General features: G+C 59.0%; 1 protein-coding gene across 5 annotated transcripts in view; it reads left to right on the top strand.

Moving 5' to 3' along the window:
* TRIM9 (tripartite motif containing 9) overlaps positions 1 to 23,083 on the top strand; it is a 29,625-nt gene extending 6,542 nt beyond the window's left edge. Inside the window, exons 2-13 of one of the 5 annotated variants that reach the window (XM_032189063.1) lie at positions 6,404 to 6,499; positions 6,691 to 6,813; positions 10,331 to 10,441; positions 10,743 to 10,896; positions 12,130 to 12,275; positions 13,577 to 13,715; positions 15,916 to 16,104; positions 17,287 to 17,328; positions 17,973 to 17,996; positions 18,689 to 18,992; positions 19,718 to 19,880; positions 21,349 to 23,083. In XM_032189063.1, coding sequence (XP_032044954.1) covers positions 6,404 to 6,499; positions 6,691 to 6,813; positions 10,331 to 10,441; positions 10,743 to 10,896; positions 12,130 to 12,275; positions 13,577 to 13,715; positions 15,916 to 16,104; positions 17,287 to 17,328; positions 17,973 to 17,996; positions 18,689 to 18,992; positions 19,718 to 19,880; positions 21,349 to 21,411 — 1,554 coding nt within the window. In that variant the 3' untranslated portion in view covers positions 21,412 to 23,083. Of the gene's footprint in view, positions 1 to 6,403; positions 6,500 to 6,690; positions 6,814 to 10,330; positions 10,442 to 10,742; positions 10,897 to 12,117; positions 12,276 to 13,576; positions 13,716 to 15,915; positions 16,105 to 17,286; positions 17,329 to 17,972; positions 17,997 to 18,688; positions 18,993 to 19,717; positions 19,881 to 21,348 lie in introns of all 5 variants that reach the window. The other 4 variants (XM_032189062.1, XM_032189061.1, XM_032189066.1 and 1 more) reach the window with 4 other exon arrangements.
* The last annotated feature ends 927 nt before the right edge of the window (positions 23,084 to 24,010 follow it).

Raw genomic sequence — 24,010 nt, 5'->3', positions numbered from 1 at the left:
CACGTACAGGTGCTGCTCTGTTGCACCATGTCCCAAGCAGGGGCTCCTTGCTGTGCACGAAGCAGCAGGAGGAGCGAAAAACACCCCAGATTCCCCTCTGCTGCTGCTCATCCGCATAGCCCAGCAGCAGGGAGAACAAAGAGCATTTTAACAAGCTGCTCGCGGCCCTGCCAGCACGCCGTGTGTTTGCTCCTCTCCCTTCTTCTCTTTAAAGTTTGTTTTCGTCACGGCGGAGCTGGGAACCGGAGAAGAGCTCCCGAGACGCCCGGTGCCGTCCCTGCGAGCCGGCCGGCGCGGCGCTGCGTTTGAAGCTGAGCTTATAAATATGAGCAAAGCACCTCCTTCCCCGGGAGTTTCAAACCCTCCGAGGGTTTGCTGGAAGAGGTTTCTTTTCCCCTTCAACTTCACAGGGACTTTAGAAGAGCCCTTCAGCCAAGTGAGAAGTGGGCCCTGCAGATTGAGTGGGCTCTGCCTGCCAAACGCGTGGCCCGGGGGCTCCACAGACCCTTTTAAATACGTATTTGTTGTGAAAGAGGTATGAAATGGATCACTTCCGAACGTGCCTGCACGTTTATGGTGTAAAAGCGTTTGATTTTGTTGAAAGTGAAGTGCTGCAAAGCCTCGTGTGCCCTTTGGGATGCTGCCTGCTGCTCCTGCATCCCCTGCCAAGGGGATGCACAAAAACAACACACTATCACTGAAGCAAACGTGAATTATTCCCATTCCCATCCCTCGGTGCTCCCTGGGTTCCCCACATCTTCCGAAACGCTCCTGAATGGTTCAGCGAGTCCACTGAGTGCTCTCCTCATGGCACCGAGCTGAATTGCTCGGCCCCAGCAATTTGGGCAGCCTTCAGCTCCGAGCTGTGGGTCCCCTCGCCTCCTTGCTCGCTGTGGGCACCCTGACAGCTCCTTCGTCACTTCCTAATCAGCCTAATTTAACTCTTATAAAAGAATAATTTTTTAAAGGCACGCATTAGCGCAGCTCCTCGCAAATTACTGATTTCTTCTTCTTTTGTTGTTAATGGGTCTGCAACCTCATAATCCACCCGGTTTGGTTGGCCATCCTAACGATATCCCCTTCTGCCCACCTCCCTCGTAGCCTCACGCCACCTTTGAAGGTTTCCTCACCCGTGCCAAATTCTTATTTCCACTGGAAATCTGAGCGGGGCTCCCGGGAGGCCGCTTGAAAGCCGTCCCCCACGCGCAAGGGATTTAACATCCCCCTTGGATGCTTGTCAGGCATTAACATGAGCTTTAAAGCACGAGCCAAGAGGGATATTTTAACAAAAAAAAATAATGAATAAAGAACCCACATCCTCCTAAAAATGTCAGGGAAGCAAAAGGGGGTTTGCTGTGTCCTCTAGGACAGGGTGGCCAACGCACCGAATGCAGGGAGAGGAACCAGGAACCACCCCAGGGGGCTTGCAGCCTGCTTCCTCAGGTGGAATTTGGGGAAGGATTGGTAAAAATCATCGTTAGTGTGGCTAATCTGGTTGGGATTTAACTCCCCAGTCATCAGGCTTAAAGACTTAATGCAATAATGGGACGGCAGAGCCGTGCGGGGAGGGGATAATTGGGGTGGGGGCGCACGGGGCGTGATTTTGAGGCTGTGGTGGGGACAAGGCTGTGTGGGGACACGTGGCAGGGTGCCTGGGGGACGCGGTGCTTGCAGGCACACTCCTGCACTAACTGCAACCCCCAAAAAAATGGGTGTGTGATGCCCTGGCAGCTTGCACTGCGGGGTGGTGGTGTTGTTAGTGCATTTGTGCACCCACAGCACCTTCATTTTGCGCGTGGAGCAGGTCCTTGGGACCATAACCTTTGCAGACGTGTTTTTCCACGCAGTGCGGAGGAAAGCAGGGTTTATCCGTTGGGATTTACCCTGCTGTTGGCAGGAATTCCTTTCATTTCTTTGCGTAAGCAGACGAAGCAGCTGTTGGTGCTGTTCCCACCTCGCCAGACCCAGCGCTGCCCCGACCAGGAGCGTTTCAGAGCTCCTCCACCTTCTCCAGCAGCCCTGGTTTGTCCTCTGGAAGTGAGAGCAGCTCACAACACCCCCCCAAGGGAGCCAGGTCAGTCCCCCGGTGTCACCAGCAGCTCCATCCCATCGCACACCCGTCCTCCAGCCCTTCCTTGGAGGCTTTTTGGGAGCCGAGGGAAAAACGCCGCGAGGAGCAGAGAGCTGGGCAGCGATCGGCTGCTGCAGGGGCGAGCTGCCCAGCAGGCTCCTCAGGAAACGCAGCCTCGGGCTTTATTAACTGCCTGCCCTCTAATTAAGGCTGTGCGCTGGGTTTATTACTCCTCACAACAATAATAACGTTATTTCAGTGATTGCCTGGGATGTGCTTGATGAGACATTTCTTCCTGACCTGTGGAGTCCTCCTCCAGGGGCTGAGCCCTGCTTTGCCGATCCTAGGGTTGAATGTTACTACTCAATATTTTCTGTGCGCTGCCTGCCCCAAAAACCAAAAACCATGCCCCAGACGGGTGGAAAACTAACAATAAACCATCATTTTGTCCCTCCTGGATTCCTTCTCAGGGCTGGTTTTGCACCGGGAGGGCTCTGAGGGGAAGCAGCGCCCAGCAGCAGCTCTGAGCAAGGCGCACGGCGCTTTCTGGAGCACCACGAAGCCAATTCCTGCACTTTCCCTCCAGCACAGACTTGTGTTATTTTTTTTTCCTAGCAGTCTGTCTGCAGCTTGTCCTGCCCTTTATCACCCTTAGGAGAAGGAAATCTCACCGAGGCCCCAATCTGCCTGTTCCCCGTGCAGCCAGCTGGCACTAGGGGGGTGCCGGCTGTATTCCTAGACCCTGCCTTGACTGATTTCAGCCCTTTTGCCACAAAATCAGCCGTGAGCACCTCCACGTGCTGAGCACAGGGCCTGGAGCTGCTGAGCTGTGCCTGGAAGGGAAGGGAAGGAGCCTGGAGAAATCCCTGACCAGCTGCAGGTTGTCCTCTGCCTCTCGCCAGCCTCATCCATCTCCAGGAGCACACCGACGCCGACGGGCAGCAAACGAGCCCTGCGCTCCCAGGGATGCTTGGAAAAGCCACCAGCAGCTATAAATCAGCGATAAATCAGCGATAAATCACCTATAAATCAGCGATAAATCATCAGCGAGCTCCCAGCCATCAGCAGGGCTGCGTTCCTCCAGCCGGCACGAAGGGGAGCCTCGTCTCCCCGGCCATCAGCCCCTCTCTGCAGCCCTTCCCGTGCTTTATTTTCATTATTAACATTATAACATTAATAATATTTTATTTTTTACATCTTCTATTTTTTCATTATCAACATAGAATGATTTACATTGCGCGTTGCCCTGGTTTCAGTTAGGATAGATTCAGTTAGGATAGATTCTAATCGATTTTTTACGTTATAAATGATCTTTATATATCCTAATCGATAATATAAATATTTTTTCTTGTGTCCTGGCAGTCCTGCAAGCTGGGAAGCTGAGCAGGTGGCTTCCCAAACACCAGAAAAATCCTTTTTGGAGGGGAACCTGGGGCTCACCCTGCTGGTACGGACGGGCTGCCGGATGTCTCAGCATCCCTCACCCTAAATTTTTTGGAAACTCGAGCCAGGAGGCAGAGCTCCGCGTGTGCTCCCCGGAGCAGGGAACCCCTGGGGCCACTTGGAAAGGCTCGCAGCGAGGTCACGGTGCTGGGGAAGAATATCTCCTTGTCTTCTTTTCCAGGCTGCAGCCTTTCAGTCGCTTCTGCCTGCTGAGGAAGGACACTGCCCCACTGTGTGCCCGAACAAAGCCAGCGGCCGCGGCCATCTGTGCGCACAATTCCTGCTCTGCGCCCTGCTCTGCTGGTTTTTTTTTCACCAAAACTATCAAAACCACGGTGGTTTTAACCAATTCTGACCAAAAACTCGGTGGTTTTAACCAATTCTGACCAGGTGGCCGGCAGCAGCCTGGGTCCACGCAGTCTGGGTCGTGCTTTTTGTGGGCGCTGGGAGCCCTCGGCCTTTTTTTTTTTGCCCTCCCACTTTCTTTTAATGAAAAAACCATAATGAAAAAGCGGCTAAAAGCTAAAAAAAAAGCTAAAAGCTGCAGAAAAAGCAGCTAAAAAGCATCTGAGGAGCTCTCAGTGAAGCTGAGCAGCCTCTTCCGTGGTCTCAGGCAGAAATACTGCGTGCCTGGCCCCCCCCCAGCAGGACCCTCCAGGGTCTTGGGTTAATTCCAGCGGCATCTCCGCCTCTTCCCGAGATGCGGGGGGCCCTGTGCAAGCCCTGGAATTAATTCCTGTGTCAACTGCCCCGGAGATAATCAGCTTAGCAGATCCCCAGACCCTGCCTCGCACGTGCGGGGCGGCATCTGCTCGGCAGCAGCAGCAGCCCCCACGGGCTCTGCGAGCGTTTCGCCTTCTGTGGGGTGGAGCAGGGAGAAAACCCTGATTTTGGGGGCACCAAGCCGGCTTTCGGGGCACTCTGCTGCCTGATTGCCCTCTGAAGACACCGAAGGGTTGTGGCAGGCTGCAGTGGATGTGGTTTCCACCAGCCCTGGGGGTGTTTTCGGTGAGTTTTCTGTCCCCGGGTGGCAGCAGCTCTCCGGAGCCCATCCTGCAGAGCCCTCAGTGCCACGGAAAGGGGACGGGATCCCCTAAGAGCTTCGGGGACAGAGACTGAAGCCCTTAACTCCCAGTAGTGCTGGTGGGAGCTACTGGGGTCTCCTCTTGCTGCTTTGGAACAGGAGCCCTTGATTTTAGGGCTGCGCTAGGTGATGTTTTTCTGCATTTCACACATTAATTCAGGGGAGGGGCTGCAGGGTTGCCCTGCCGGAGCATCCCCCAGCCCACCCCTTCATCCCCAGCCCTTCAAGACCCCGATGTGAGCCTCCATCACCCCCAACCACACTCCTCCATCCCAAACTTTTCCCCTCCGTGGGGTTCCTGCCAGCTGCCTCCCCATTTCCTTGCCCAAAACCCGCGACTCTGCCCCTCGTGCGCGCTGAGGAAATCCTCCGAAACCCCAGGCTGCCCTAAACCCTGGGCGTGCTCCAAGGCTGATGGCTTTCCAGGGAGGCACCTGGAGGATTTACGACCCCAATCGGGCCGTTTAATTCCTCTCCACACCCCGACTCACAGACAGAATAACAGAATAACACCAGGAGTGCTTTTCTCTGCGTCCCACGGCTGTGAATCCCCTTGTCCCCGCGCCCAGCCGTGCCCTGCGCACCTTCCCATCCGCTCTCCCTGGTCACCCAGCATTAATTAACGCTGGTTAATGGGCTAACCACCATGGCTTTTGGGGATGCAGCAAGAGCTCTTCCAGGAGACCTGTGCCTCCTCGAAGCCTGGCCACAAGGGGCTGAGCTCTGGTTTTGAGGTCATTTCGCTCCGGTGACCTACCCGTGGGCAGCGCAGAGCTCTCATTAAATTTTAAGGGCTCACTGAAAGCATTGGCCCATTAGGAAAGCCTCAAAGAGTTATGCTGAGATAAAGATCCTTTTCTTTTTTTTCCAAAAACGTATGTTGATTTTAAAAAACAGCTTTGTGGAAGGAAAAAGGAAAGAAAAACCACCGTGCTGCAGTTTTAATGAGGAGCTTGTAAACCTCGCAGGCTCCCGCTGCTTCCCTGCACCAGCTGCCCTGCGGTGCTCAGCCCCCAGCAAAGCTCCGTGCCGGGCTGATCCCTGATCCTGCCAGGGCTGGAGCTGTGCACGGGGGGAGATGGGAGCTCAGGCCAGGAGCCAAAGGGTTTTTTTTGGGGGGTTTTTGGGGAGGTTTTGTCGGGGAGGGGACGGGATCTCGCAGGGGACAGCTCGGGGCGAGGAGCCCGGCAGGCTGCTGAGCTGACTTAGCAATCCTGTTTTTATTAGAGATGCATTCACTGATTATCTCCACGTCCTAATGAGCGGGGCACGATAAATCACCAAGGAAATGCCAAAATCACCGGGGTTTTATTAACATCTCCGGGGGAGGCAGTGCCGCAAGGTCGTTTTCTGCTCTCTGCTCTCTCTGACAGCCAGGCAGCCAGCCCACCTCCTCCCCCTGCCCCTAATACATCCCCAGGAGCACGGAGGGTTAGGTTTTGGAGACGTGGGGCCATCTCCACCCTAAAACCCGCGTGCTGTTTGCAGCCCCCCAAAAGGCGAGATGTCTCCGAGAGGGGGATTTGCCCGGCTCCTGGAATAAGGCAGCCAGGGAGGCACACCGGGTCTGCGCATCCCAAATCCAGGGCTTTGGGAGCCCTGAGCTGATGGCTAACCCTTTTTCCATTCCCATCCCCATGGCAGCAGGGGCAGGAGGACGCCTCCGTGGGGCTGCTGAAGGCTGCACGCCCCTGGGCACAGGGACCGCGCTCCGTGCCCAGCCCCAAATGCGCCCACCTCGGCTCCTCGGGCACGGGGACGAGTTCGGGATGTGGAAATAACCCTACTCTTTTTTCCCCCTGCAGAGCCAGCTCTCCCAGGCCCTCAACGGGCTGTCGGACAGAGCCAAGGAGGCGAAAGAGTTCCTGGTCCAGCTCCGCAACATGGTGCAGCAGATCCAGGTAGCGCGTCTCCCTGGGGAGGAGCAGCCTTTCCGGGGATCCTCTGCCCCGTCTCCCCGCTTGGTTTGTAGGGAATCCCCTCCCAAAGGGGTCCGCAATCAGCACCTGCCTCTTTTCATAGCATCCCCGTGCAGCTTTTCCCCAAAAACTGCTCCTCCCAAAGCCACCCCGCTTTGCTCTGACCCCCCCAGGAGAACAGCGTGGAGTTCGAGGCCTGCCTGGTGGCCCAGTGCGATGCCCTCATCGACGCCCTCAACAGGAGGAAAGCCCAGCTGCTGTCCCGGGTCAACAAGGAGCACGAGCACAAGCTGAAGGTGAGCCCTGCTTGCAGCTCGGGTGGTCGGAGAGCTTTCTGCCGCGCTGCCGGCACCACCACGGCGCCGGTTTTGGGGTGAAACGCTGCTTTCGGCACAAGCTGCCATCCCGGGGCACTCGGGGTCACGAGATGGTGGTTGTATCACCGGGCAGGAGCAGGAATCTCTCCAATTTCTGTTCTGCCCAACGAAAACTCGTGGTGCTTTCGCCCAGAGGTGAATTCTTGGCACGGGGAGGGGAGCCGAGACGCGGCTCTCCGCGTGAGCTGTGAAAACAGGCCGGGCTCTGCCCGCGCTGCTTCGAGCACTCCCCACGAGGCTTTCCATCCTATTTCCAGGCGGGATTTCCAGCTCTCTGCCCCGCACTGGCTGCCCCTCCTCGCTCCTTGCTGCCCCTGTGCCTTGTCCCCAGCTTTTCCCTGCGGTCCCCAGCGGGGCGGGTGAGCGCGATGCGGCGTCGGGCTCTGATGCTGCTGAAACCCCGTGGATCCCTTATAGGTCCAGCTGGACCTACAGGGTGATAACAGCTTTGTGGGGCCGAGCCCTGCCTCGGTGCTCCTTCTCTGGCACCAAAGCACAGCCCAAGCAGGCAGTGCCACGCCGACAGCCCATCCTGTGGGTGCAGGACCAGCTCTCTTTCTCTTTTCCCCTTTGGGGCAGTTAGTTACCCTCTCACACAGCCAGGCAGTGGCTTCAGCAGTCGGGCTGAGGCTCACAGCCTCTGCACACCCTTTCCTTCTGGTTTGGGGACAGGGACAGAGGGGATCTTGCCTGCTTTCAAGGCAAGGGTGGCCATCACAGCACAGGAGGGCATGAGGACGAGGGGCACGAAGGGACAGGGCCTGCCAGCTGGCACCGGGCCACCAGCGCCTGGCACCGCCGAGCACAAGCTCCCTGCCCCGTGGAGCACCCGGAGCTGGGGTCAGCGGGGCTTTAGGGCTGACCTACTTCAGCTTGACACACATCTCGTGCAGCAGGCATCCATCCAGGGCTGCCCGTGGGCCGGCACTAATTGCTGCAGAGGGAGGAAATGAAGTGGGGAGGGACATTGCGCTGCCATTCCCAAACCTCCCTGCCATTCCCAAACCTCCCCCCAGGCTCGGATTCAGACAAAGAGCCAGCCTTTAACAAACAGCATCCAAAGGAGCAGCGTGGCCAGGTTTTAAATCCCTTGTCTGTTCTGCTCCTCGTGGCCAGCCCTGGTTTCCAAAGGATTGTTCCCAAGAGAAGCCACCCTACAGCGCGGGCTGGATTGAGCAGGGGCCGTACAAGATCCCTGCAGGGTTGTCCCAGGACGAAATTCCAAGGGTTCTGTCAAAGCCACTGAGCTCCTGGACATAGCTCTGTACACGTCTGTGTCTCCAGAGCTGAAACACTGGTCCGTGACCCTTCCTTCTTATGGGATTACGCTCCCCAGCAGGGCTCATCCCGCGCACCGGAGCCAGGGTTCACGCGAGGCCGGGTGCCTTGAAACCCAGCCAAGCGCTGAGAGAGGAGGAAGGTGAGGAAGACGTTTAGGTAGGGACGAGCACAGGTGTTACTGCCTTCCAGGAGCTGTGTTCGAATGTAAATTATAGCTCGGATCGTCTTGCAGGAAAGAAAAGCTCCTGAAATAAACGCCCTATTTTAAGGCGGCAGCGAGGTGCTGGGAGCGCGCAGCGAATGCCCCTTTTATAGGCTGTAATTAGGAACCAGCTGCTGCCTGCTGCCTCCTTTGACGTGCAAAGGGGAAAAAAAGGCATAAAAACAACCAGGAATGGGATGTGTGGAGCTGCCCAAATCCCCTCGTGGGCTGATATCACCCGAGCTCACTGCCCTGCCAGGCTTTTCCCAGAAGATGCCACCACTCGGCTACCCCTGGGCTCCTGCAGAGCTCTGCAAACGGCCAACTTCCCTGCACAGCCCAGGGCAGGCTGGTTTTCCTGGAGATGTGGTGGATATCCCAATCCTTTTGGGTTCTCCTGAAGCTGCCCAGCCTCTGGCTTTATCCCCGTGCACAAGTCAAAGGCCTGAGGACCTTCCGGATTTTGCTTTATCCCCGTGCACAAATCAAAGGTTTGAGGATCTTCCAGATCTTGCTTTCAGCTCTGGATCCACCTCCTCTGGTATTTCATGGGAATATTTCATTCCTGGGGTAGCGAGGAGCTGAGATGCCCCACACGGTGGAAATCCCAGGCGGCTGCAGCAGGTACATGACACCCACGGGATGCTCACAGCCATATGGAAACCCCATAGGCTTCTGGAAACCCCTTTGCACTCCCCCTGCACCTTCTGGATCCTGCCCCAAACGACTGGGAAGGGAGGTTTGGGGGCTTGCCCACGCTTCTGGAAAAAGGCACAGCGGAGCCAAAGAGGGAGTGAAGGAGTCTGGCTCTCCAGGAGCGGCTGACGCCAGCAGAGCCATTCCGGTGCACTCGAGTGTTAAAAACTGGCACCGAGTGAGCTCTTCCCTCTGATGGAAGCTTTCGAGGCCAAACCCAGCGTGTGCTTCTCTCCTGCATGGTCTCTGAGCTCCTCAGCATCTCTGCACGGCTCCAGAGGACAAGATGGGAGCTCCCCCTGCTGCCTCGCCAGCCTGGCGTGCTGGTGGCTGCTGCTGCTGCTGCTGCTCCTGCTTCTGCTCCTGCTGCTGTTACTGCTGCTGTTACTGCTCCTGCTGCCGTTACTGCTGCTGCTGCTGCTGCTGCTGCTCCTGCAGCCCCCTCCCCAAAGCAGCAAGGGGTGACCTTGCAAACAGCAACCCCCTAAAAACCAGGAGCCAGCCAGGAGCATCTTTCATAGCATCTCCCAGATGCCTCGTCCCAAGCTGCAGGGTTTACGGTTCTCTTCTTCCTGCTAGGTGATGAAGCGGAGGTGATTAGGTTCTAATTAAGCCACGCACGCTCTGATTGATTGCCCTGCAGGAGTCCTTGCCCCCGTGGAAGCCCGGGCTGCTGTGCCACAGGGGGCTGGGACGTGCCTCCATGCAGCTCTGCGTCCCTCCCGGCTGGGCAGGGGGGGTGTCTGCAGCCCAGGGGGTTGTTTTAACACAGGATTCACAGCCTGTCGTGATGGAGACGTGGCTGTGCTTTCCCAAATTTTCACGTAGTGCAGCCTTTTCCATCAGCTGCTGGTGGGAAGCTCGCCTGTCCTGCCCTTAACAGCCCGCCGAGGAGAACTTTACGCAGCTCTAAAGCTCTTCCAGGAAAGGAAGGGCTGTCCCTCTGAGCCCATCTCCAGGCTCTGCTGCAGCCTGGGGAATAAAAAAAAACAGGTAATTCTGCATGGTCCATCTCAGCTGATGCGGGGTGAGCACCTCAAACACACGAATCTCCCCCTCAGCACTGCAGCTGGGGCAGGTTCATCCCTCTCGGGAACACCAAACCCCAGGCTTGCTCCTCACCCACCACCCGGCGGCTCTGCTCTGCTCGGAGGCATCCCCACGAGGCTGCAGCTTTTTTTTTTTTTTTCTTTCTTTCTTTCTTTTTGGGCTCCCAGCCCTGCGGCTGGGCCATCGTGGCTCTCCTTGTCGCCGCAGGTGGTGCGGGACCAGATCTCCCACTGCACGGTGAAGCTGCGCCAGACGACGGGGCTGATGGAGTACTGCCTGGAGGTCATCAAGGAGAACGACCCCAGCGGCTTCCTGCAGGTCTGGATGGGATTGGGAACCCTGGGGTGCTACAACAGGCAGGGGGGGGCACAGCGAGGACGGGATCCCCATTTTTCCAGCCCTAAAATCGAGGGCTTGGAGCAACAGAACAGAAGCAGAAGCAGGATGGGGTCGGTTGGCTCTGAGCACGGAAAGGAGGGGTTGGAGGATGTGTTTGGGGCTCTCCGGAGCGGAGAAACGAGGGGAAGGAGCGAGGGGGAGAAATTGGGGAGCAGGATTAGGGCAGGGCAGGTCCCCAGCACGCTGCCCCTCGGTGCCTGAGGCCGCTCCTCGCCGCCAGATCTCGGACGCGCTCATCAGGAGGGTGCACCTCACCGAGGACCAGTGGGGAAAGGGGACGCTGACGCCCCGGATGACCACGGATTTCGACCTGAACCTCGACAACGCCCCTCTGCTGCAGTCCATCCACCAGCTGGACTTCGTGCAGATGAAAGGTAAGAGTGTGCCCGCCGCCCCTGCTCGCTCCCGGCGCCGCCGTGGAGAGCTTCTGCCCGGGGAGGATGGAAATCAGCCTGGCTTTCCTCACCTTCTCCTGGCCTCCACATCAACCTCGGCTTTGTTTCTCGGTGGTGAAGCGCAGAGCCACAGCTTGCCCTTCCCTGCAATCCCCGTGGATGGTTTTGGGGCTGGTTTTGGGGCTGGTTTTGGGGCTGGTTTTGGGGGCAGTGCTGTGCCGTGTGTCCTCCGTACCACAGCAAACGCCAGCAGCTAGGGGCAGGGGGTGAGACCATCGGGGGTGAGACCCTCACCCCTCACAGGCAAAGAAAAGGCTTTTAGGAGCCAAGTAAGACATTTCTTATCCAGCTGGGTGGCCCTGACAGCAGTGGCATCAGTTCCCTGCTCCCCAGTGTCAAGGTTACCAGGAGGGGGGTCTTTGGCCCAGCTCCACAAAGAGAAATGCAAGAAATTCCACTTTGAAGCAGGAAGGTTTGGTGTTTTTTTCAATTTTTCTAGTTTTTTGTTTTTTTTTTTCACTGTGAGAGTGGCCAAGCACAGGAGCAGGTAGCACGGGGAGGTTCATCTTTTCCTCCCCGAGCATCCCCTGGCTTCTCCACGTCGTGTCAGGGCTCCCCGTGTCCTGGGATGTGCCCGGCAGCAGGAGCTGTGTGCGGGCAGAGCTGGCAGGGGACAACAGCCCCGAGTCCCCCAGGGGTGGGTGCTCTGCTGGGGACAGCGTGGGAGGACCCCAAATCTTTTTGGGGCAGCCTGAGGGCCATCGTTGCCTTGCTGAGAGGCACCCCCACGTCTCTTCTTCGCTGCGTCTTGGTGGAAAACCAGCAGCATTTCGTGCTGGGCTGCGGGCAAGGCCAGGCACCCCGCTGCAGCCAGCTCTGCTGAGCATTTTTGGGAGCCTCCCTGCTTCGGGACATGAGTCGGGGCAGTGGCACACCCTGTCGTGTCACCACATTTCTCCAAAAACCCATCAGAAGGAAAGAAAGCAGAGAAACCCCAGGGAAATCCCAGCTTCACCAAGCTGCAGGGTGGCGAAATTTGGAGGAGCTCACCTGGAAGAACAGCTCTTGCTGCTGCTCACCCCAAGGCACCCCCATTTCCACCCCGAGCAGTGCTGGCTGAGCCCCGAGGCCCTAAATCCATCTCCGTGCTCCCTCCCCGTGGCGGTGCTAGCAGCCAGGGTCCCTCTAACTTGCCTTTAGTTTCCTCTCCAGTGCCGGCCCCGCCGATCCTGCAGCTGGAGGAGTGCTGCACCCACAACAACAGCGCCACGCTGTCCTGGAAGCAGCCCCCCTTGTCCACGGTGCAGGTGGAGGGCTACATCCTGGAGCTCGATGATGGCAACGGCGGCCAGTTCAGGGTAGGTGCTTCCCCAGACCTTTTTTCAAGTCCCCTCCTGCCTTGGAGACGTGAGATTTGGCTTGCCGGGACGCCCAGGTGCGGTGCAGACAAGCTCTGGGCATTTTTTGGGGAGGTTTGGAGCCGTTTGAAGGGGTAGAAATACCTTCCCAGTGAGCAATGTGACTTGCAGACGCGGAGGATCCGTGTGAAGCTGCCTCTGCAGGTTGCTAAATATTTCGTGCGAGCCATGCTAATTGCCCCGAAAGCCTCGGGGTTTCGCCAGCTGCCAGAAAGCAGAGGTGTTTGAGGCCCGAGGGCTTTCGAATTGCTGTCATTACACAATTAAAATCAGATTTTTCTCTGATCCGACACGCTGATAATTCTCCCGGCGTGCTCGCAGCGAGCAGCCCCTCGCCTTCTCCGCGCACATCCACGCGAAACTGAGCTAGGCAGGAGCTGGAGCAGGGCGAGGATGGAAAAAAGGAGGTGAGATCCACAGAGAGAAGGGCACAGGAGGCCAATTTAGGGGACATTGAGGCTCTGCAGAGCCTCTCCAGCAAGGTGAGGGCAATCCCCCAGAGCCTCCATTCTTCCTTCCCTCCTAATTTGCCCGGAGACCTGCGAGTGCCTCTCGTGGGATGCCAACTTCAGGAGGGCTCCTTGGGTGCCGAGGGTCACCTTTAGCTTCTCATCACCCATCTCAGGCTGTCAGCACGCTGCTGGACCCACAGCTTGGGCTGCTCCCAGCCCCTTTAGGGTCTTTGGGGAGGTGGAAGCGACCTGCCCTGCCCTGTCCCTCCACCCGCCCCACGGAGGGCAGCAAACCCCCGGGCTTTCTTGTGGGATCTGCTAATTGCGAGTGAAAGTTTCATGAGCCACACATTTCGGTAGCCTGTGGATGTGTTTGCTCGCCCGCTCTGCTCCCACAGCCTCGCTCCTTTGGCAGCAGGAGCGGGAGGTGCTGGTGAATCAGCACAACTTTGCTGAACTCACCTCGGTTTTCTTTCAAGGAACGCTTTGATCCTGCCACCCAGGAGCACGCAGAGTTGCTTTCCGCGAGGAGATTTCCCTCTGCGTGCCGCCTGCATTAATCCCTCTCCCTGGCACAGCTCTCCTGGGCCGGGCTCGCTGCTTTCTGACCACAACCAACACATCCTATCCCTGCAAAAACTCCTTTTAGGGCAGGATATCTGCTCGTGTAACCCTTACAACTGCTCTTACGGCCGAGGAAGGAGCCCTCGGGGCGCTTTGCTCTCCTTTGGACGTTGCCCCAGGCGGTGGCGCGGGGCTGCGGGCACTGACGCTGCGCTTCTTTGGCAGGAGGTGTACGTGGGGAAGGAGACCATGTGCACGGTGGACGGGCTGCACTTCAACAGCACCTACAGCGCCCGCGTCAAGGCCTTCAACAAAACCGGCGTCAGCCCCTACAGCAAGACCCTGGTGCTGCAGACGTCCGAGGGTAAGGCGCAGGGGGCACGGCCAGCACCGCCGGGCTCAGGGATCCCCCGAGGGCTGCTGGCAAGGGGAAAAAGGAAGGGCTGTGGCAGGAGGCTCGGGAAGATCCGAGTTTCTCTCCCTTTCCGTGCCAGAAGGTGTTTGGTTTTTTTTTTTGGAGAGGGTCGGTGTGGGTGCAGGGGGAGATGGCGCGGGGAGAAATGGTGTCAGGGTTTGTGTTACGCCCCGGGGAAGCTCAAATGTCTTCACTGATGTTGTTTAAAAGAAAATCAAACGCTCAGCACCGCTCTCAAAGCATCGTGCGTGGCTGCACAGCGTCACCACAGCATCCCCTCAATGCCTGGTGGAGCCCAGCAGGGAGCAGAGCCACCACGGAGCCACCCGGGTGTCCTCACAGACCCCCAGGACGGACAGACAGGGACAGACAGCCACCCTGGCACCGTCTGCGGGGCTGATCCCCTCGCTGGCAGGCTCTCAGAATAGGAACAGCCCTCTCATGCCGTGGAGGAGTCTCCCTGACAGACTCTTAAGTGCATTTGTCACAGCAGGCACTTAATCCGGGGCGGAAAATTGGCTTGGTGCTGACGTGCAGGCTGGAAGGGGGGCTCTGAGCTGCACGAGGAGGTCAGGAGCTGTGGTGCTGTGGATGTGGAGACAGGGAGCAGCCCCACATCCACTGCTGCCAGGCAAGGAGCCTCTTTTGGGAGCTCTCCACGCTCGGTGCAACCCCTTTCCCATATTTCCCAGGCTAAATGCCCCGGGGGTGTACCAGGAACGGGGAGCAAAAGGGGTTGAGCAGAGAGCCGAGCCGTGACAAGCCCATCCAACAGGCAGAAATCTCAAATCACGAGCCCCAAATTCCTCAACACATGGGTCTGGGAGCTGCGGGCACGTTTGCGGAGCTGGGAACCACTCGAGGAAGCTGCAGCGTTGCCCTGGAGAGCCAAAAATGGGAGAACCCGGAGCCAGCCCTGCTGTGGGGTGGCTGGAAGCACTCCTGAAGGTCAGCAGAGCTCCCCCAGCTCTCTGCCTGGCTCCCCCGAGCCTTGCAGGAGCCAGCAGGGCTTGGGTTCCTCCTCGGCTCCGTGGCCTTTAAGCTGCCCAGCTCCAAAATCTGAAGGAGCCTGGAAGGAACGGGCTGCTCGTGGTGCTCCTGCGTGCACCTCACGGCCCCTCTCAGGCTTTGATCCCCAGCAGGTTTGAGCATCATCTGGACAGGGCGAGCAGCACGAGGGGAACTTTGCCAGGAAATACAGGGACAGGAGGTGTTGCTTTGGGGGAGCCACAAGCCATCAGAGGGCACCTGACCTGCAGCTCCATCTCTTTTGGGAAAAAAAAAAAAAAAGGAAGGTTTTGCAGTGATGCACGCACCCAGATTTCTGACCCCACCGATGCTCTTCGCTCCCGCAGCCCCCTCCAGAAATTACAGCCCACCGTGCAAAAAAAAAAAAGGCTTCTTTTAGCTGTTTTAGCATGATTTCCAGCTTTATTGTGGTTCACAGAAAGAGCCAGGAGGGCTGGGGACGCAGAGTCAGGGCTGTGAATGCGGGGAGGATGATTTGGGATCTCCACACCCCTTGGCGAGACGAGGGGAGAAATCACAGGAGGTGACCATCAGTGGGGAGCGGGACCTGGTGGCGTGAGGGGATCCCTCTGGTGTGACGTTTTGCCATAAATCACCTGAATTCTCCTCGGAAGGCTCAGGTGTTTTTGGACAGGTACAAGGGGACACCAGGAGCCCCGCATCCTGAGCAGCCTTCGGGCCAGGCGGGTGCTTGGTGGCGCGCAGGGCGTTAGAGCCTCGTTGCCTCTGCAGCCTCCCCAGCACCCTAGAAAGGGATGAACATAGCATCTAGGACACAAAAAAGGTACAAAATTCATTAAAAATAACAGGAGCTGTGCGGGGGGGGGAACTTGTGAGCTCTTTTAGGTGCGTTACGGTGACGAGGTGTGCAGGGCTGGCTTAAAAGAAAAACCTCATGAGCGTCGGGAGGACGAGGAACATTTTGGAAGCCAACCCCACGTTTATTTTGGATGTTACCCGAGGCAAAGCTCCCCTGGAGGGTGCCGCCGGGCTGCACAGCCCCACGGCTCCCTGCTGCACCCCCCTGTGCCCGCACGGCCCCGGGTGCGGCGGGCGGTGGCGCGGCGCGGTGGGGCAGAGCCCGTGGCTGACCCCTGGTTTGCATTGATCTCACGTTTAGAAACGCAGCCAGAAGAGCAGACCCTCCCTTTTCCAGTGCCTTTGGAAAGATTGCAGCTTCGTAGAATGAGTCCTTTCTCCTCCACCCTTAATCTACAACCCAGCTTTCCGGGGAGATCCTACTTTGAGCTAAGATCTTCGGCCCACCAGCTGAGCTTGCATTCTTCCTTACAGTCCCTGAATTCAGCCGGTGAGCCGGGTGCCTCTGGCATTTCCTCTTGGTCTGTGCTTCTGGCCGTCTCCAAACCGTTTGTTTCGTTCTGTTCTGTTCGTTTTTCTCCCCACGACACGCGGCTGGATGGCAGGGGCTGCCCCCGAGGCGGAGGGGATTTCGGTGGTGCGGTTTTTGGGGACGTGCCCGGCTGTGCCCGCAGCACCACCGGGTCCATCCCTGGGGTGCTGGAGCAGCAGAGCCACCCCTGACATGGGTGCTGCTCGTGGCCAGGCTCCGAGCACGTTCCTCCTCTCCAATCTCCTGTCGGCCAGGGGAACAGAGCCCCCCCCGGGGACATTTCCCTGGTTTCCTTCCCCTCCCCAGGCGACGCACGGTCGGGTAAGACCCTTCACAATCCGGCTCCTAACGAGGTGGGCGCTCCAACAGCTCCTCTGGGAGCTGCAAAGCCAGGCGTGAGCATACCCGAGGCTCCTGCCCTGCAGAGGTAACCACGCTGACAGTGCCTCACCCTGCTGGCAGCACCCATGGGTGCTTGGCTCGGGCCCCGCACCCGGTGTCCGCGGGCCGGCGAAGGAGCAGCAGGCGCGGCGCGGCTCGGAGCTGTTTTCTAACCTCTCCTTGCACGTCCTCTGTCGTTAAAAGATCCTGGGCCCCGATTCTTCCAGCCCTGCACCGATTTACACCGCTCCATGGGCTCCAAGAGGAGGAATTCCTCTGCTGGAAGCCCCGGAGGAATGGGGGCCCCCGATCTCTCCGTCCCCATCCCATCGCCTGCAATGAGGAATGAATGCTGCAGCATGAGCGGTGCCGACATAACCGGGGGCCCCGCGGCTTTGTGATTCCCTCTGTGCTTTTCGTGTTTTTCCTCCTCACCCCTCTGTGCGCTCATGGCTTCGACTCCCTTTCGTTTCGGGCCCTTTTTCTGCCTTCGTGCCCAGCCGTCCCGCCGAGTCGGTGTCTCCGCAGCCACGGGCCGGGTGGCGGGGCCAAACGGGGTGGTGGCAGGGGGCTGAGGTTCAGGAACTGCCCCAGGGACCCCAGGCTGGCAGCACCCAACCTCACAGGTCGCATCCGTGAGCCCTGGCCCTGCTCTTTGGCTTTTAAGGAGCCCGGCCCCCTGCGGCTGGCCGGATCCTCGGGGGTTTCTCAGGTGTTGTGTCGTAGCTGTGATGTGTGAAATGCAGTATCTCTTTGTAGGATGCAATTTTGAGACCCAAGGAACGCCTTACTCTCAATTAGGCAAGTATACCTGTTAACAATTAACTGGCACCTCCTCCGTCTTGCTCATCCATCGTTTTTTTGTTTTTTTTTTCGTTGTCTTTAAGTTTAATTTGGCGAGCGAGCAGCGTTTCTTGCGCGCACCCTCCCAGATGTCCCGGTGGCAGGCAAATTGACAGAACCATCATTGCCGTGTGCTGCAAGGGCGTTTAATTTCCTCCCCACCCTGGTTTTAAAGAGAAGCCCTGTGCTTAAAATCTGAGCCTTCTGCCCAAAGCCGTGTGCCCCCATCCGCGCTCATCGGGGCGCCGATGGGCGACGTCCGACACAGAGCGCCTTCCCCAGGAGTGGCGCACAGCAGCCCCCAAATTCGGGCCCAATCCTTCCTCTTTTGGGGAAATAAATGTCCCCTGAAGGGCACAGCACGTCCCTCACACACCATGCCTGCCAGCAGCACTGCTCCATCCTCGCTTCATCTCCCCCCCGTTGGTGTGTGCAGAGCCCTGAAAGCTCCGTGCGCTCGCCGGAGAGGCGGGCGAGCAGAAATTATTTCTGATTCCCTTTTTAATTTATTTTTTTATTTTTTTATTTATTATTTTTGACTGAATGCCAACTTCACGCGCTGTTTTCTTTCCCTGCATGCCTCTCCCGGGGGATGACCACAGTTGACATTAAAAAAATGGTGGCAGGTACGGACTCGCTCCTGTCGCGCCGCGCGAGCCCGCGTGCATGCGAGCCGTCCCGTGCGCAGCGTTCCAATAAAGCCCTCCACCAAATCTCACCCGAGTGTCTCCTTCTTCGAGCCGTGTTTACTTCTGCAGGCGTGAGAGTGGTTTTGTGGATGTGTCAGTTCACGTCTCGCTGACCGCCGGAGGAAAAAAAACACCGGTGAAACCGGCAGCTGGTGGCTTGTGCAACCACCCCCCCATTGTCTTGTCCAGAGCGTGACCCCCGTACCTGTCTGATGGCCAGAGAGCGAGTCCCGTGCCTTTAACCCCTTCGTGGAGGTCCTCAGGCCTTGTCCGTGGGCTTTCTCCTGTCTTACGTGTGGCCGGCTGCTGGGCAGGGCTGTTCCTGGGCGTGCAGCGCCGTGAATGCCGGCCGGTGGATGCGCTTTGTGTTCCCGGAGCTGCTAGAGCCAGACAGCGCCGGGGACAACGATCCTGCGGGCTCCCGAGCTGCCAAGGGGACAGGCAGGGGAGCAGCAGATCCAAAACTCAGCTGGGAGCCCCGACCCTAAAGCCAGGAGCCCCGCGGCCGTGCCCCGGAGCTCGGTGTCGCCCTGCATGGAGCATGCGCCGCTTCTCGTCCCGTCCTCTCCGTGCGCCTCGGCGGCGCCGCGCCCGTCCCCCCTGACCCCTCTGGCTTTCCTCTCTTCCAGTAGCTTGGTTCTCCTTCGATCCTTCCTCCGCCCACGCCGACATCATCTTCTCCAACGACAACCTGACCGTCACCTGCAACAGCTACGACGACAGGGTGGTGCTGGGCAAGACGGGCTTCTCCAAGGGGCTCCACTACTGGGAGCTCTCCATCGACCGCTACGACAACCACCCCGACCCGGCCTTCGGCGTGGCGCGCGTCGACGTCCTGAAGGATGCCATGCTGGGCAAGGACGACAAGGCCTGGGCCATGTACGTGGACAACAACCGCAGCTGGTTCATGCACAACAACTCGCACACCAACAGGTAGGGGCCCCGCAGCTCCGCCCTGCCCTGGCACGAGGGGCCGGGGACGCTAGAGGCACCCGCAGGAATTGGGGTTTCGCTCCTCGTCGCCTTTCGTGGGAGCGTGTGGCTTTGCCCAAAGCTAAGGGCAGCTCCTGCTGCTCTGCTTCATTGCTCTGGCTGTTTTTTTTTCTTATTTCTGTGGCCTGGTTGCATGCTGGCTCTTCCCCCGAGCATGCACTGCACCCCTTGCGCATAGCACACCCCTTCAAAGCCTCTTAATTCCTACAGTGAGAATATTTTGCCTCCTTTCATCCCTGTGCCACAGCTATGGCATGATTTCCCCATGGGCTGGTGGAGCTGGGGGCTGGAAAGCTTGTGGTAAACTTGGGCAGAGCCTGGCATCCCCTTCTCGAAGGCTCGAGGGCGATTCTCTGCTGGATCAGTAGGGTTTGAAGCAGGACTCGCACTTCTGCCCAGCAGCTTTCCCCTCCTGGTGTCCTCCTGGGGACGTGGGGACAGGCGGTGGCGCGGGTGGCGATGGGCACAGGTCACTGGCAAGGTGTGAAGCCCTTTTTTTTGGGGTTGTAGGGTCATGGGGATGCTTTGGGGGATGCCAGAGGGCAGGGATCGCAGCCACACAGCCCTGGGGAGGTGACCTGGAGGGGGCCACAACCCAAACCCTGAGCTGGGAGCAGGAAGGGCACGAAGCCAGCGTGGCTGTCACCAACTCTCTGCTCCCACAGAACCGAGGGCGGCATAACGAAAGGCGCCACGGTGGGCGTGCTGCTGGATTTGACCAGGAGGACCCTGACCTTCTCCATCAACGAGGACCAGCAAGGGCCCGTGGCCTTCGAGAACCTGGAGGGCCTCTTCTTCCCCGCCGTCAGCCTCAACAGGAACGTGCAGGTGGGTGCCGGGGCCGTGCCCCCCCGGAGCTGCTGCCTCCAGCTCCCTGCCCCGTGGTTTCTCCAGCTTTCCAGCCCCTCCTGCTCCCTGGGGTTTGGCAGCTCCATTTCGGGATCACGCTGGCTCTTGCATCGCCCCAAGGACCCCGGCAGGAGCTCTGGGGTGGAGCAGGGCGCCTTTCAAAGCCTCTTTTCCCCTCGGGAGGTTCAAACCCCTCTTCTCTCCCTCTCTCCCAAGCTCTCTGCTCTGCTGAACGGCACCGAGCGGCGGCTCCCCGTGCCCGTGTGGTATTTCCATCTTTCATTTCCCCTTCTCACCGATCCCTTCCCTGCCAGCAGCCGCCCCACGGAGTCCCCAGCTCACTCAGCCTGGCCGTGGCACGTCCCCTCTCACTGCTCGCCCTTCCAGCACTCCTCCCTGCACTGCTTTTAGGGCTTTCCTGTTATTTGGGAGAAAATGAAGGGTTTCATTCCCACCCCAACCCTCTGTAGCACCAAGAGACGAGCACATTGTGGAGCCCTCTGGTTTCTGGTAATTCAATGTGCCAGGCAGGGCTCCAAATCCCCAGAGAGCAGGGGAATCCCGTGGGATGCTGATAAAAGGCCGCTAATGAACCCAAGCGGTTCGTTATCCTCCTCCTTCAAAGGCACGGGTAATTAAAATCACCCTAATCAGGCTGGAAATAATCGTGTTTTAGACAAAGTTTCTTACAAATCTGGGTCTGAAGGGGGAAGATGCTGCTGTTTGAGGAAAGAAGGAGCTGTGCTTCCCTCCCAGATGAAATTATTTGGGGAGGGAGAGCCCTGCACAGCTCCTTGGTGCCTGGGCGCCTGCAGGACCCGGCCCGCTCAGTCCCCTGCTGCTCACCAGGGATTTTTGGGAAGCAGGGAGCGTCCCTCTCAAATTTTTCTTTGGTTTTCCCCTTATTTATGTGCTGAAGTCCATGCCAAAATGCTCCCTGTTGTCAGGACCGGGTGCCTGGCTCCCATTTGGCACCCGAGCACCCTGCACTCCACGGCACGGCCCTGCCCAGCTCCTTCCTCTGGGGCTTTTTGGAAGCCTCCCTCAGCCCTAAGCACCTTTTTTGTCCTTCAGCCCCCTCCGTGCCCTCTCCTGCCCATCCCACCCCCACCCTGTGCCCACGTCCCACCCCTGGCAGCCAGCTGGGAGCATTTGGGGCTCGGCACCTCGGGTACCAGCAGCCCTGCTTCAAGCTGGAGCTGCATCAGGGCCCCAACCCCATAAATAAGAGGAGAAGAAGCAAAATGAATCCACCACCACATCCTAGGATCCTGCTCCCACCCCAAAAACCCCACCGCTGGGCTCCCCACGCCCTCTCAGACCACCTCCCACCGCACCGGGGGGGTCCCACCATCCCCAGAGGGGACACCACAGGGGCTGTCACAGCCCGGGGCCGTGTCCCCAAGCCTGGTGGGGACACGTCTGAGGCCTGGCAATCTCGTTGCAGGTGACGCTGCACACCGGGCTGCCTGTCCCCGAGTTCTACGCCTCGCGCTCGGCCATGCAGTGAGGCAGCTCCCCGGGGCCGGCTGCCTCTGCTCGGGGCCCGAGGAGCCAGCCCGCTCCCTTCTGCGGCACCAGAGGCCTCTGCTCGACGGGGGAGGCGGAAGAAAAATGAAAAAAAAACATGAAAAACACAAAAAAAAAAAAGGGCAGGAAGAAACTGGCTTTCGGCAGTCTTTGTTCGCCACCCGCCTGCGCTGTCCTGTGTGTGTGCGCTTCGCTCCTTCGCTCTTCTTGGCTGATCCGGTATAGCTAGGTAGCCCGAGGTGTTGCTGCTCCCTGTCCGCTTTTAGGTTCGGTTTTCCCCATTTTGGTTAGGGTCCCGGGGCGGGGGGGGAGGCAGATTTGTCTCGTTTCAGGGCGCCGAGCTGCAGGACGGGGCCGGCCGCACGGAGAGGGAACCCCCCCCGGGAAGGCTTTCGCCCCTCCGGTCCCGTTGCTTTGCGGGGTCCCAGGGCTTTGCGGGGTCCCAGGGCTTTGCAGGACGTTTCTTTCCCCGTGGCCTTTCTCTCAGAGCACCTCAGCCACCCCCTCGAGGTGGGGCCTGGATGACCAGCGGGTCCTGGGAAGCCCCAGGCACCCTCCTGCTTCACCCCATCTTGCTGCAGCTCCCCCCGCACGCAGCGGGACCCCCCAGGAGCCGGGGTTTGGCGTGGCTCATTAACACGGGGCGTTAATTAACGCCACCGGACGCTTCCCACCGCCCCCCAAAGCGAGCACCCACCCTGTGCCCCCCTCTCACCCCCGGCTCCCCGCGGAGCGGCGCAGCCAGCACCCCACAGCCATACGCCGCGCGGCTCCTGGGAGAGGAGCTCTTTATTTTTTTACACTCGCCAGATAAAAAAAAAATTAGCCTTAACTACCTGACAGCCTCCTTCCCTTCCCCGGAGAGTCCCTTCTGCAGCGAGGAGCCAACAGGGGGGGACGGGGACGGGGAAGAGAGGACGGGGAGCTGCCCACAGCCCTGCTGCGCACTCAGGGACCCGTGCCCGCCGCCTGCCACCCTCTCCCTTCCTCTCCCATCCGCCCCCGTGCCCTTTGCCGGCGATTTTGGGGGGGACAGGAGAGGAGCTCGTGGCCACCAGCCCGCTGCCAGCACGCACCCTTCGCGCCGAGGGCGACTGCATGCGCTTGTCCCCACGCTTGGCTCCCCCGTCCTTTCCGCCGTGCCGGTTTCGCTGCCCGGCGTTCGGTGGCCCCCGGTCCCCTCGCCCCCGGGGCCGCAGGAGGAGCGGTGCAGAGCAGAAGGCCCCGTCCTAGGACATCCCCCCTCCGGGACGGGGCCGTTCGGTTCGTTCCCTCGTCGCTCTAGGATCCCACTGACCTGATTTATTTGCAGGGGTGCTATCTCGTTCTTTCCCCTCCGGCGGCGTTTTCTCAGCTGCAGGAGAGCCGTGTTGCGGGCCAACGCCGAGCAGCTTTTTTGGTTAATTCCCCACCCGCCCCTTCCCCCAAAAACCCCCTCCCCGTGGCCGGGTCACGGGGCCCATTTCTCAGCCCTTTTTTCCCCCCCAACCCACCCATTTCTTTAGGATGTTCACGGTGCTTATTAGACTCCTCGTGGTTGTAAGACGTCGCCCCCACTGTAGCGCGGTGATAGCTGCCTCCAGCTGCTGTACCCCCGAAAAAAAAAAAGTGTCATGTTTGCTGTTCTAATAAAGGACTTTTACCAGAGAAGGGCAGAGCTTCCCGGAGCATCTCTGCGCCGCCGCAGCCCCCCGCATCCACCTCGCCCCCCACCCCGGGGCACCGTGCACCCCTGCGGCCCCCAAAACCCAAGGGCACCGTGCCAAATCCTAAAGGATCCGAGGGCCAGCCCTCCCCAAACGGCTTTCCCCGAGCCTTTCCCTCTCCGAGCACACCCACCGGGGAGTTGTTTCGGAAATGCCGGCACCCAGCGGGACGGGGGCTTACCGGGGCTGGGTGTGGGAGGCTGCTCGGGGTGGTTCCTGCAGCCAGCCCCTGCCCTGGTGCCAAATTTTGGCGAGGATGGGTGGAAAAGAGAGAAAATAACCAAAAAAAAAGTGATTTGGGGAAATTAACCGGGAGCCCAGCGCCCTGTTGCGGTGCTGGCAGCATTAAAACCCTTTGAGGGGCTCATCCCTTCCAGCCGGGCGGCGTGCCCAGATGCACAAACCCATAATTTGGGGTGGGGGAGCCCCTGGGGGGCCGGGGGCAGCACCCAAAGGCGAGGGCAGAGCCCCCTGTGGGGCCCAGCACCGGCTGCACAGCACCGCAGCCCTTCTCCAGGCACCCAGATTCACCCAATAATCCTGTAAAAAAAAAAAATAAAATAAATAAAATAAAATCAGGGTGGTTTCCCGTGCCGCACGCAGCAGCGGGTTTGGTTTTTTCTCTCCTTTCTGCCCTGCCTGGGCAGGGAAAACGCCCGGGAAGCCTGCGCAGAGCTGGGTGGAGGAAGAGGAAGAGGAGTTGCGCTGCTCGCCCCGCGCCGGGCCCTGGCTCTCCGGAAGAAACGCGGGCAGGAGCCGGTGGGGCACAGCCCGACAGAGGGACACGGGGACGGGACCCGGCCCAGGAGGTGCTGAGGGGGGCCCGGAGCTGAGTGTGGGGTCGTGGGGGAGTGGGGAGGGGAGAGGGGAGGA

The sequence above is a fragment of the Aythya fuligula genome, chromosome 5, assembly GCF_009819795.1.
Source record: "Aythya fuligula isolate bAytFul2 chromosome 5, bAytFul2.pri, whole genome shotgun sequence".
Lineage (NCBI taxonomy): Eukaryota > Metazoa > Chordata > Aves > Anseriformes > Anatidae > Aythya > Aythya fuligula.
The sequence above is the reverse complement of the archived record's forward strand: the minus strand, read 5'-3'. Positions and strand labels throughout refer to the sequence as shown.